Source organism: Tetrao urogallus, assembly GCF_951394365.1.
Source record: "Tetrao urogallus genome assembly, chromosome: 2".
In the NCBI taxonomy this organism is placed as follows: Eukaryota; Metazoa; Chordata; class Aves; order Galliformes; family Phasianidae; genus Tetrao; species Tetrao urogallus.
This window is the reverse complement of record NC_136814.1, coordinates 103,995,326-104,007,854: the sequence shown is the minus strand read 5'-3', so window position 1 is coordinate 104,007,854 and position 12,529 is coordinate 103,995,326. Positions and strand designations below refer to the sequence as shown.

Here is a 12,529-nt window from a genome sequence, read left to right as displayed (position 1 = left end):
CACCCGCCTGCCGCCAGGCTTTTACCTCACCAACAGCATCGTGCACCGCCGCGTGGTCCGCATGCTGGCCCAGCTGCCCCCAGAGGACAAAGGCTGGGTGTATTCTTTCATAGATGATATGGTCATCGCTGGGAGAACCAGTGAGGAGACCACAGCCCGCACAAGGAGGGTTCTGCGGCTGATCCGGGCCACTGGTTTTAAAGTTAAGCTGCGGAAGGCACAGCTGTTGTGCCCCGAGGTGGACTACCTGGGGATGAAGCTGTCAGCACGCGGCTGGGAGGTGCAGGCAAGCAAACGGGAGTACATTGCGAATGTCCCATCCCCATCGGATCCAAGCAGCCTCCACTCGCTGCTGAAGACACTAGGCTATCATCAGCACCACGTGGAGGACTATGCGGAGCTGGAGCTGCCTCTGCAGCGGCTGCTGAAAGAGAAGTGGCAATGGGGCTGGGAGCAGCAGCAGGCGCTGCGGAGGCTGATACAGGCCATCCTGACGGCGCCGGCATTGCGCTTCGTTGATCGGTCGCAGCCATTCATCATCAGGCCGACAGTGAGCAAAGAGACCACGGGGGCTGCTCTCCTGCAGGAGAATGAGAAGGGGCAGATGGTCCCCACCTTGTTCAAGTCCGACGTGCTGAAGAAGCACCAGGTGTTCTATTCGCCCGAGGAGAAGCACTGCATTGCGGTGGTCAGAGCAGTGCACGTGTTCCAGGATCTCATAGGGCCAGCTCCGATCGTCATCCAAATGCCCCGTTCCCCTTGGAAGTACCTCCTTTGGGGTGACACCAAGACCTTCTGCTGGCCGACCCCCTGCAAGAAGCAGTGGAACTTGCTACTGGTCAATGGGGGGGAAAACATCCCTGCAGCCCCACAGCCCTCAGGCGCGCTGGTGCGTTCCGCACCTCGCCTACAACAGATACCATCCAATGTGCCCCGCAGAGATGTTTGGTTCACAGCGGGGAGCTGGGCCTGTACGGCAGCCTTAGGCTTTGCTGCCACCAACCTGGAGGAGCGCTGGCTGCTGGGGTTGATGCAGCATGGCTCACCGGCGGGCGCGGAGCTGGAGGCCATCAGGGTGCTGCTGCAGGAGCACAGGAGCTCCAAGCCCTTGTACATCTATGCCAAAGCCCAGAGCGTGGTGCGAGGGCTGCAGAATGGGGACAGTGAAGTCATGGAGGTGGGCAATGAGAAGTTGTGGCAGAGCATCTTGCAATGGGTGCATGCCAACCGGGGGGTGCTGCATGTCGGGCACAGCGGGGATGGGGAGGAGCTGAAGTGGAACCGGAAGGTGGTGGAGAGAGTGCAGAACATCCAAGTGTGGGTGTTGTCCGCTCGTGGCCAGCGGGTGTGGGAGCCGTCCAAGCATGAGAGGCAGGAGATCGTCGCCCTCAGCCATATGGGGCACGTGGGGGTGAGGAAGATGCTGAACAGGGTACGGCAGGTGGCACGCTGGGAAGGGGACCGTGAGCAGGTGGCCCAGTGGGTGCAGCGCTGCAGCTGCACCAGTAGCCCCCTGCAGCCCCAGCGCATGGAGGGGCCGTGGTCGCGGCTGCATCTGGCCCACATCAAGGGCCTGCCCACCTCCTCGAAGGGCTATTCCTCCCTACTGGTGCTGCTGGATAAGTTCTCGAGGTGGGTGGACGCCTTCCCGATGAAGAAAGGCAACGTGGAGGAGGTGGTCGAGCTGCTGCAAGCGCACGTGGAACACCGGTTGGGGACGCCGTGCTGTGTCAGCGTGGGGCACCGTGAGTATTTCCTGCGGGAAGCGGTGCAGATGGGGCTGCAGATGGATGTGGATGTGCAGTACCCACCACCCAGCTGGGTGGCAGCCATCACCACCAGCCTGCAGCGGCTGGCCCAGAGCGCGGGCAAACACTGGGCAGACAGCTTGTCGCTCATCATGGCCGCCCTTAGGGCCACGTGTGTGCGCAGCGAGGTGCTTGGCCCCTACCAGCTCTGCTTCCATCACCCGCTGGTCCTCAGGATCAGCCCCAATGAGGAAGAGGCAGCGCCTGGCCCCACTGAGCCCCTCCTGCTCTGGCTGGCACGGCTGCGGGAGGACAGGGCTGAGTACAGGCAGAGGGTGGAGGAGGTCATGGAGAGTGTAGACTGTGATGCTGAGTAGGGCGCAGGGGCTGCAGGATGGTACTACTCCTCTTGTAGTATCAGAGAACCATTCAGGTTGGAGAATACCTCTAAGATCACAAGTCCAACCCCAACCCATCACCACCATGCCCACTAACCATGTTCCATGCCGCTGATATCCAGACCTGTGTCCTTGAACCTGAACCAGTAGAGTTTGGAGGCTCCATCAACCTGTGCCACTGATACAGAATCATAGAATCATTAAGGTTGCAGAAGACCTCTAAGATCTCCAAGACCAACCGCAACCCATCCCCACTGTGCCCAATAACCATGTCCCGTGCCATTGATATCACAGAATCATAGAATCATAGAATGGCCTGGGTTGCAAAGGAGCACAATGCTCATCCAGTTCCAACCCCTTGCTGTGTGCAGGTCGCCAACCAGCAGCCCAGGCTGCCCAGAGCCACATCCAGCCTGGCCTTGAATGCCTGCAGGGATGGGGCATCCACAGCCTCCTTGGGCAACCTGTTCCAGTGCCTCACCACCTCTGGGTGAAAAACTTCCTCCTAAGATCTAAGCTGAACGTCCCCCCTGTCTCAGTTTAAAACCATTCCCCCTTGTCCTATCACTGCCTACCCTCACAAACAGCCGTTCCCCCTCCTGTTTATACGCTCCCTTCAAGTACTGGAAGGCCACAATGAGGTCTCCATGGAGCTTTCTCTTCTCCAAGCTGAACAAGCCCAGTTAATATCCATACATGTCCCTGCCCTAGTCTGTAGGATCTGTTGGCCACCTCATTCCTTTCATATGGAGTCACAGAATCATGATGGTCAGAAAAACCCTCCAAAATGACCAAGTCCAAACATGGGCCCATCACCACGTCCTGTGCCATTGATATCCACTACCTGAAACCCATAGGTTCTGAAGGTTCAGCCACCCCATTCCTTTCCTATAAAATCCCAGAATCATGAAGTTAGGAGAACACCTCAAAAATCACCAAGTCCAACTCCATCTCCACCATGTCCACAAGTACCACATCTCCACATTTCTTGACTACCTCCAGGGATAGTGACTCCATCACCTCTCTATTCCAATGCCTTACCATGGAAGAAAGGGAGGAATCCACCAAAAGCACAGGGCCACCGACCTCATCCTGTCCAATGAGGGAGGCAGTGCTGGGAATCCAGCCTGCACAGTCACCAATGGACAGGGCATGGGAGAGGGAGAGGAGCAGGAAGGGATTGGCTGTGTGTGAAATGGGACCAAAAGCCGCTACTTGTTCTGTCTTGTATTTTTTTTAATCTGGGCCAGTCGCTGTAGTCTGCCCTATCTTGTATTTTCTTATTAAAATCTTTTCTAAATCACATCTGTGCATTCGTGCTCTCTGTCCCACGAGTGTGTGCTGCAAGGACCCCCATGCATCCACTGTGTGTGTGTGTATCGGGCAGAGGGTGGTGAGCATCACTGGGGGCAGAGCCAGAGGGGGTCCCACTGAAAGGACTGGGCATCTTTCCCCTCCAGCCATAGGATGGCAATGGTGTGTGCCCCCAGAACCAGCTCCTGTGACTGAGCTCAGTGCAGGGCAGAGGACATCCCCACAGCACTGTATGGGGCTCGTGGCCTTTAGGAAGTGGTAGTGGTGAGGCTTGGTGCGCTCACCTGTTCCCTCCTCCCCTGACCTGGGAGGTAGGAAACAGCAGAGAGACTTGAAAATGTTGGAGGGGCTCTAGGAGGAGAGCTAAGACCCCAAAAAATGGGATGGGAGCATCCAGAAGCCATTCCAGAATCAGGAGGAGGGCAGGTGTTGGTGGCCTCCATGTCCCACCTGTGGCCATGCTGGGAGGATGGTGGCCATGTGAGGAGGATGGTGGCCATGCATGGATGATGGTGGCCACGTGAGGAGAAAGGTGGCTCTTCAGGAAGGTTGGCGGCCATGGGAGGAGGAAGTTGGCCGTGCGAGGAGCCTGGTGGTCTTCCAGCAGGGTCTCGCCAGAGGGCAGCAGCAGCCCTGCAGAAAGCATGCACTCAAAGCAGGGTCTTTTAAGCCCCTCACACTCCCCCCTGGTGCTGGGATTTCTCCTCCCACCATCCTTTTTGTTTCCTCCTTCCAAAGCCGCTGGTGGTGTCTCAGTGGTTCCCAGCACTGTGGGGACGAGGCATCCCAAATGTACCCAACCCATGTGGTACCTCCACCCCACATCTCTGAGTCAGGACCACAGCACCAAACCACAGCACCCGCAGCCCCAGCTAGAACCATGAGCTCAAAGCAGGATCCCAGAACCCGGAGCATAGCAACTCGTGTCCCTGATCCAAATGTGTGTGCCCTGCCCAGCACCCGAGACCCCAAACCTCATCTCCCTGTGGCCTTGACCAGGCCCCGATTCCAAACCCTTCAGCCCGATCCCATGCACCAGAATCACATCCCCAGACTAAGACCCTGTAAGGGACGAGACAAATCCCACCCCCAAACCGTAAATAACAAACCCCAGACGCCATCTCCCCATAGCCGTAATGAGGATCCCATCACCAGACCAGGACCCCATCCCCATACACCAAGACCCCATTCCCAGTCCAAAGACCCCATTCCCAGATCCAAAATCCCCCACTACCACTGGGCACAGCCCCCAGCACGCATCCCCATCCACCTCCCCAGACTTCTCCAACCTCCTCCCCACCCCACCCCTCCCCTTGGCCAGCACAGCGGCGTTCCGTGCGACATTTGGTAGTCATTAGGGCCGGAGGGAAGGAGGCAGGCGCGAGAGCAGCCTTTCTTCTCCAGCTCATATCCCGGCGCCTCACGCTTGGGTGGACGGCAGCCAAGCGCGGCTGCGCTCCCCGCACCCCATCCCGCAGAGGCCATGGGTGAGCGACTGGCCCTGGGGGTGCCCCCCAGCCAATGGGGTTGCTTCTGAAAGATCCCAAAGGCTTTTGATCGGGACAAGGAAGGGCAGCGGGGTGCCCCGGCCATGCTCGGCAGCACGGCAGGAGGGGACGTGAAGGGACGGCTGCAGGGATCCGGGCGGTGAGGCCCCCACTGCGTCCCTGCTCTCATCCGGGCTGATCGGGGCGATGAGAGGTGAGTGAGAGACGGAGTCATGGGGAGATGTGAGGTAAGGAGCGGGGCTGGTAGCACAGTAGTGCCTGAGTAGGGGGTCCATGCTGCCATCCGCAGCGATAGGAAGTGATCCCAAAACCCTTTGAGGTGTTGTCCCACCTCTGAAGACACCCATGGCGGTGGTTGGGGGAGGGGGGTGGGGAAAGGGCAGACGTCCTCCTCACAGCCCAGCGCTGGGCAGAAAAGCAAACACGGGACAACATTAGGCAGGAGAGAGACGCAGAAGGCAGAGGGAGGCCCCCCCAGCACCACCGCCCTGGGTTTCCGTGGGGGAGGCAGGGTTTATAAGCAGGGGATGCTGGAGTTGCGGCACTCCGCCATGGGATGCGGCCCCTCGCGGCACCCTTGGTGCAGCAACCTCAGCGCTGAGAGCTGGCTGCGGGGCAGGTTGGGGGGCTTGGGCAGGGGGGAGGCTGCGGAGCTGCGGGGCTGACCGTGTGCAGTCCTCAGATGGGTATCGGCAAGACACAGGGGATCTGTGGTGCTTGCCATGCATGCAGAGTGCTTGGGGAAGGGGGGTCCTGGGCTCACTGCTGTCTGTGTTGTGGACCAGCTGCCCATTGGGATGTGGCAAAGTCCTTCGGGTTGGGGGATGGCCCTGTATCCACTTTTACGCTTTCCAGGCGAAATACAGGGATGGGACAGCTCAGAAATGATATTTTTGGTAATGAAGCAGGCTCAGAGGTTCTGGACAAGCCCTGCAGAACCAAAGCAGCCACCAGGCTTCGGGTGAGATCCCCAGAGCCGTGATGACATTGGACTGCAGCACCTTCTGGGGATCCACCTCTCTCCTTTTGGGGCTTGGATCTACTCTGTGCCCTGTGCAAGGGTTTGGTGAATCCTTGGAAGGGATTTTCACCCAGGAAGATGTCACTGCAGTTGGGTTCTCCCCTCAGCCCTGCTTGGGCTCTGGTGGCACCAACCTGCTCCTCGTATTGCCTTTCAGCAGAGGACCTGGTGGGAGGAGAGGAGGAGGAGATGCCATCCTTCTGTTACCGACCAAACGGTAAGGAGAGAGGCCACCTTATCCATGGGGTAGGCAGGGGCAAAGGCTGATGCATCCCCTTGTCCATCCCTGATCCATCCCCGATCCACCTCTGATCTATCCCTGATCCATCCCTCTTCCCTCCCTAATCCATCCTGTGGCACAACCCTGATCCATCCCTCTCCTGCTCAGGCAGGGCACGGGGTGGCTGCAGCCAGTGCCAGAAGAATCTGTCCCTGCAGACAGCTGTCAAAGTCCTCTACGTCTTCTCCGTGCTGCTCATCGTGGCTGTGACCGTGCTGGCTGCCCTGGGTGAGCACAGGCAGGGCTGGGGGCTGGCTCCTTCCCTCCCTTCTTCCTTTCATGGGGAATAGTTGGGCTCCATGGAGAGGGGCTGAAGCAGCCCCAAATCCCAAGCTCCCCAAAAAAAACAAAGTGAAGGGACCCCATCTATGGGGATGTGGGGGAGTTGGGGGGTGTCCTGCAGGTGCTGTATGGCTCTGGGGGTTCCACTGACACCAATGAGGATCAGAAGGCCTTTGGAGACATTAGGGGATTCCCAAGCCCTTTGGTATGAATGGTGATGGCTGTGCTGTCCCCTCACTGCCCACTTCCCCTCCACAGTCTTCAAGAAAGTCAACTCCATCTCTGGAGACATCAGCTCGGCCCAGATGTACTATGAGGAGAAGATCTTGTCCATCCAGGAGGACCTCCAGGAGTTAGGTGAGTCTGCATGGGCTTCTCCCCAGCCACGGGGCTGCAGTGTCCATCACTGGGGTCTGCGGGGATGGTGCGTGGGTTGTGGGGTGGCTCCCATGTTTGGCTGCGTGGGGACAGAGTATGGGGTGGGCTATGAGGTTGTTCCCATGGTTGGCGATGCAGGGAGGGAGCATGGGTTGGGTTTTGGTGTGGTTCCCTTGGTTGGTGGTGTGGGGATGGGGAGTGGGGTGAGCTATGATGTTCCATGGTTGGCAGTGCGGTACTGGACCCCTTTGCCCCCCCTTCAGATGAGAAGAGCTCAGGCAATTGCTCCCTCTGCCTGGAGACAGGGCAGCTGGGCCAGGAGCTCGGCAAGCTGCAGGGTGAGCTGGAGGAGATCCAGAAGATGCTCTTGGTTCAGGAGGTCCTCCTCGACCGCACCTCCCGCACCCACGACACGCTCTCATCCAGCAGCAACGAGATCAGCAGTGAGGTGGCCGACTGCTCCTCCTCCACCCGACGGCTGAACGAGAGCGTGGGGCAACTGGTGGCCCAGCTGGGGGGCTGGCGGGCCATCACCACCCAGCTTGATGGCTCGCTCAAGGGCTTGGAACAGGAGCGCTTTGACGTGCGTGCCGCCATGCAGCAGCTCAACTTCACCTTGGGGCAAACCTCGGACTGGATCCAACTCATCCAGAGGAAGACGGACGAGGAGACGTTGACGCTGCAGAAGATGGTCACCGAGTGGCAGAACTACACGCGGCTCTTTGCAGGACTGCGGGCCACCTCCACCGAGACGGGTGAGCTGGTCAGGAGCATCCAGGCTGGCGTGGGTGCTGCAGCCCGGCAGGTGGGCCAGAACGCCGAGGGCATGCACGACCTGGTGCTGCAGGTGATGGGGCTGCAGCTGCAGCTGGACAACATCTCCTCCTTCCTGGATGACCACGAGGAGAACATGAACGACCTGCGCTACCATGCCAAGTACGCGCAGAACCGCACGGCTGAGCGCTTCGAGACGCTGGAAGGCCGCATGGCCTCGCATGAGATCGAGATCGGCACCATCTTCACCAACATCAACGCCACCGACAGCCACGTGCACAGCATGCTGCGCTACCTGGATGACGTGCGTCTCTCCTGCACCTTGGGTTTCCATGCCCACGCTGAGGAGCTCTACTACCTGAACAAGTCCCTCAGCCTGGTCCAGGGCACCACGGACCTTCTGCGGGAGCGCTTTGGATTGCTCAGCGCCCGGCTTGACTTCGACATCCGCAACCTGTCCATGGTGATGGAGGAGATGAAGGTGGTGGATGTCCGGCATGGAGCGATGCTGAAGAACATCACCATCTTACGAGGTGAGGAGCATCTCAGCGTGGGTTGGGGTTGGGTCTGTTGGGTTTGGGGGCTGTTCCTGACGGGCGGAAACAGGTTTGGAGGCTGAGTCTTGGAATCATAGAGTCATGAAGGTTGGAAAACGCTTCCAGGATCATCAAGCCCAGCTGTTAACCATCACCACCATGCTCACTCATAGAATCACAGAATCACAGAATTGTAGGGGTTGGAAGGGACCTCCAGAGATCATCGAGTCCAACCCCCCTGCCAAAGCAGGTTCCCTACAGCAGGTCGCACAGGTAGGCATCCAGGCAGGTCTTGAACATCTCCAGAGAAGGAGACTCCACGACCTCCCTGGGCAGCCTGTTCCAGTGCTAATCATGCAATCATTCCAGCTGGAGGTCTCTAAGATCCCCAAGTCCAACTCCAACACATCCCCACCATGTCCACTAAACCAAACCATGTTCCTAAGTGCCACATTTCTATGATTGAGCACTCTGCAGCTTTCCCCTTGGTGCAGGTGACCCCACTGCTGGTCCTGGTGGGGAGGGCACAGACAGACCGGGACAAGGATGCCTAAAGCTTCCCATGGGGACTTCAGTGGCCTGGGGACATCCATCCACCTGCATTCTCAGGCATAGTGGCAGGGACCCACTGTTCCCAGTCCTGTCCAGGGCATCCCACCAAGTGCCAAGAGCACCAAATTCAGCCCTTTTGAGTGCTGCCCCTTGTTGCCTTTGGCTCCAAAAGTGTAACTCCAGGAAGAAGCACTGGTAGTGTCCTCAGGCCCTCTGTTACAGCCACACCCCATGCATCACACTCATTCCTCCCTCTTCCTCCTGCAGGTGTGCCAGGCCTCCCAGGTCCCCGCGGCCTCAAGGGTGATGTTGGCATCAAGGGTCCCGCAGGAAGCAAAGGAGAGAAGGGCGACGTGGGCAGCCTGGGCTCTCCAGGCCCTCCTGGCTCCCCCGGACCTCCTGGTCCCCCCGGTCCCCAGGGGGAAAGGGGTCCCCTGGGTGCAAAGGGTTTTCCCGGCCTCAAGGGCGCTAAGGGCAGCTTTGGGCAGTCTGGATCCAGGGGACAGATGGGACCCAAGGGAGATGTGGGTCCCCCAGGGCCAGAGGGGGGGCCAGGACCAACAGGACCCCCTGGTCCTCAAGGAAAACTGGGGCTCCCTGGGAACCCCGGGGCTGTGGGACAAATTGGCCCCACGGGTCCCAAAGGAGACCCCGGCTTGAGAGGCCCCCCAGGACCGCCAGGTCCCCCCGGTCCTCCTGGCCCATGATGCAGACCTTGGAGCCATGCTAATGGCACTTGGATGGAGGAACTCCTTCCAGCTCTGAGAGCATCCCCTGCTCCCGCTGCCAGCCCCTGGGGACAGGGCAGGAAGGACCCTAGGAGGTCCAGATATCCCCAGCATGATGCTTTTTGGGGTGCACGGGGCTGGTCCCTGGCTCTTGAGTGGGCTGCAGAGTCCTGGGGCTTGGGGTCCCCGCAGGACGAGGACCTGTATGGGCTGGGGCACAGCTGGCTTGTGCCCTACTTCCAGCCACCTTCACCCCTCCTTCCCTGGCTGCACCAGCAATGTAATCCTGGCACAATAAATTTGTATGGGGACAAGTGGTTCCTGCCTTTGGGACATGGGGTTGGGGGGGGTTCAGGAGGGCTGGGGAGGAGCCCAGATCCAAACCGGGGGCATTGGCGTGGTACAGATGGTGGAGTGAGATGGGAGCATCCCACAGAGCTGTCCCCAAGCAGGGAACACAGACTCACGCAGATGTACATGCACTTATGGTCTCTAATGGAGAACCCCTCCTGTCCCCAAAGCAGGGCCCCTGGAATCTGTCCCCATGTCCCAGGCCAGTAGGCAGGGTGTGGGTTGTTTTTCCCTGGCGGAGGGCAAGGAAGGGGCAGCTGGAGGCCCCAGGTACCCGAGCTGGGGCCTTGGTGCCAAGAGCAACACGGAGCTGGGGAAAACAGCCGGCCCCGCACGCAGCCCCACCTTGGGCTCTCACCAGCTTCACTGTAGGAGTGCAGCATGTCCCCAGAATGCACACCTGCACACACAGCCCTGCTTCACTGCCTGCTCCTGGGATAAACAGGCCCTTGCCAACAGCACCTCTGACTTTGTTTTCCAGAGGTTTGTTCAGGCCACAGCTCTTCCCGTCCCTGTGCCCACCCCTGTTCCCATTCCATCTCCATCTCTGTTTTGTCTATCTCTGTCCCCATTCCTGTTCCCATCTCAACCTCCATCCCGCTCCCTTCCCATCCCTATTCCCAATACCACACCCATCCCCATCCCATTCCAACCTCCATTCCCATCCTTATCCCTTCCTCCATCCCACATCATCCCATCCCATGTTTCCTATTCCCGTTCCATCCTCATCCTCATTCCTGATTCCCCATTTCCATCCCAGACCATTACTATCACTGTTCCCATCCGCATTCCATCCCCACCCCTGCCACTCTCCACAGCCCACAGCTCAGGGAGCCCCATACCCTCCCCACCAGCCCTGCCTGGGCCGCAGGTCCCAGCCCCCAGGGCCGTTTATTGCTGTTGGCACGGCGGCTTCCTGTTTTCATCTCAGAATTAACAGCTGCAGAGCTACAGAGCCACGATGCTGCTGGTTAACACAGGCAACCCAAAATCTTTTGGAAAAAGCTTCTTTTCCCACCTGAGCATCCCAGGCACGAACAACAAAAAGCCACGGCCCTGACCACCCCCGTGCCTCCATTTCCCCATCTGGGCATCACCCTGACACAGAGGACAAGTGACACACAGCCCACAGGCAGCAATGCCCACAGGGACAATCTCCTACCCAAACTCTCAAGGACACCAGAGCCATTGGCAGGCATTGGTGCCAAGCACAACAGTCGGCAGCTGCAGCACTGCTGGCGAGCTCTGGCCAACACCCCCATCCTGTGAATGACCCCATTGATGGCAGCAGCAGGGCGGCCACTCAGGGAAGGGTGGGGGACAAATACCCACATCCCCCCCAGCTCCTCGCACTCTGCCCAGCCCAGTTATTCATTGGAACTTGTAGCAGGGTGTGTTTTTGTGTTGTTTTTTTTTTTTCTCCCCCTGCTGTATTAAGTCCATTTGGATTAACTGTAATTCTCTGGTTAATATTTCAGTTGCAGTAACAATAAACTCCTCTCTGTGTGGGTCCAAGGGCTCTTCCCTTCTGCTCTTCCCATCAAACCCAGCCCTGTGCTGGGACGTGTCCTGAAGAGACACACAGCTGGAGGATGCTCCTGCCATAACCAGGCTGAAAGGCACCCGAAGGCACATCCCAAAACCATGCCCTGGGACCCCACCAACCTTCTTATAGCCCTATAACACAAAGCCCAGGCACTCATCCAAAGCGTGGAGCTGTCTGGGAGGAGACATCCGCCTCCTACAGCCATCACTGTGGGATGGGATGCGGGATGGAGCGTGAGCTGCGACCCAGCCCAGGAGCAGCTGAGCTCTGTTGGCTGCTGCCAGCAGGCCCGCGGAGCATTTCTTCTCACCCTGGTGTGGAATGAGAGGAAAGATAAACAGAGCTGGGAGGGACACAAAATATCCCTCAAGCAGCTTGGGAAAGTCAGGCAGCAGTTCTGAGGGGAGAACACCAAGCGGCACGGGCCAGCTCTGGGGGAAAGGCTGCATACGTAGCCCCCACCTTAGAAACCCCCTCAAGCAAATTCACCACCCACAGTTCCACTCTCCCACTCCCCTCACCCACCAGCACGTTTTACCAGCCTGGTATGAATTTAATCATAACATATATACATGTGCTGCAACAATTATCGTGATAGCTTCGTACAGACTTATCCACAAAACCTTACAGAGAGCTCTGAACAGGACAGGCTGCATAAAACCCTTCTTTGTCAGCTTTTCTCTGCAGAGAAGGTTCCCAAGAAACAGCCCAGAAATAAAGTGTAATTCAAAAGAATGACACCGTGGGGCTGTTCTCATCCTGTGCTGAAAGGCACATATCACAGCCCACGCACTGACATGCTCACGTAGGTTGCACCATCAGCTGGAAGCCTTCACCAGCTGCAGCTCTGTGGTTAACAAGTGGCAACCAACTGCCACACTTACTGCCAGGTGGGTCTGCAAAGCAGCTGTGAGCTTGTCAAAGTGGGAAACCCCACATTTTGGGGGAATTCTCCTTGCTTTGCTGCCTTTCACCACCACAGAGATAAGAGCTGCGCAGTCAGCAGTGTGGCTTTGGGGCTCACCAGCGATGCCAAATTAATGGCATCTCTTTCAGAAGCACGAAGCTGCCAGGACAGCAGTGAGACAGCACAAATTCTTTCAATCTCATTCA

The 12,529-nt window shown here is 58.2% G+C and overlaps 1 protein-coding gene across 1 annotated transcript; it reads left to right on the top strand.

Moving 5' to 3' along the window:
- Window positions 1-6,151: 6,151 nt before the first annotated feature.
- On the top strand, window positions 6,152-9,498 carry SCARA3 (scavenger receptor class A member 3; the record flags this gene model as incomplete). The annotated part of the gene is made up of 5 exons (XM_079550235.1): window positions 6,152-6,206; window positions 6,378-6,497; window positions 6,810-6,908; window positions 7,193-8,236; window positions 9,059-9,498. Exons 1-5 carry the CDS (start codon window positions 6,179-6,181, stop codon window positions 9,496-9,498), a joined length of 1,731 nt encoding a protein of 576 aa, XP_079406361.1. The 5' UTR covers window positions 6,152-6,178.
- Between the last annotated feature and the right edge of the window lie 3,031 nt (window positions 9,499-12,529).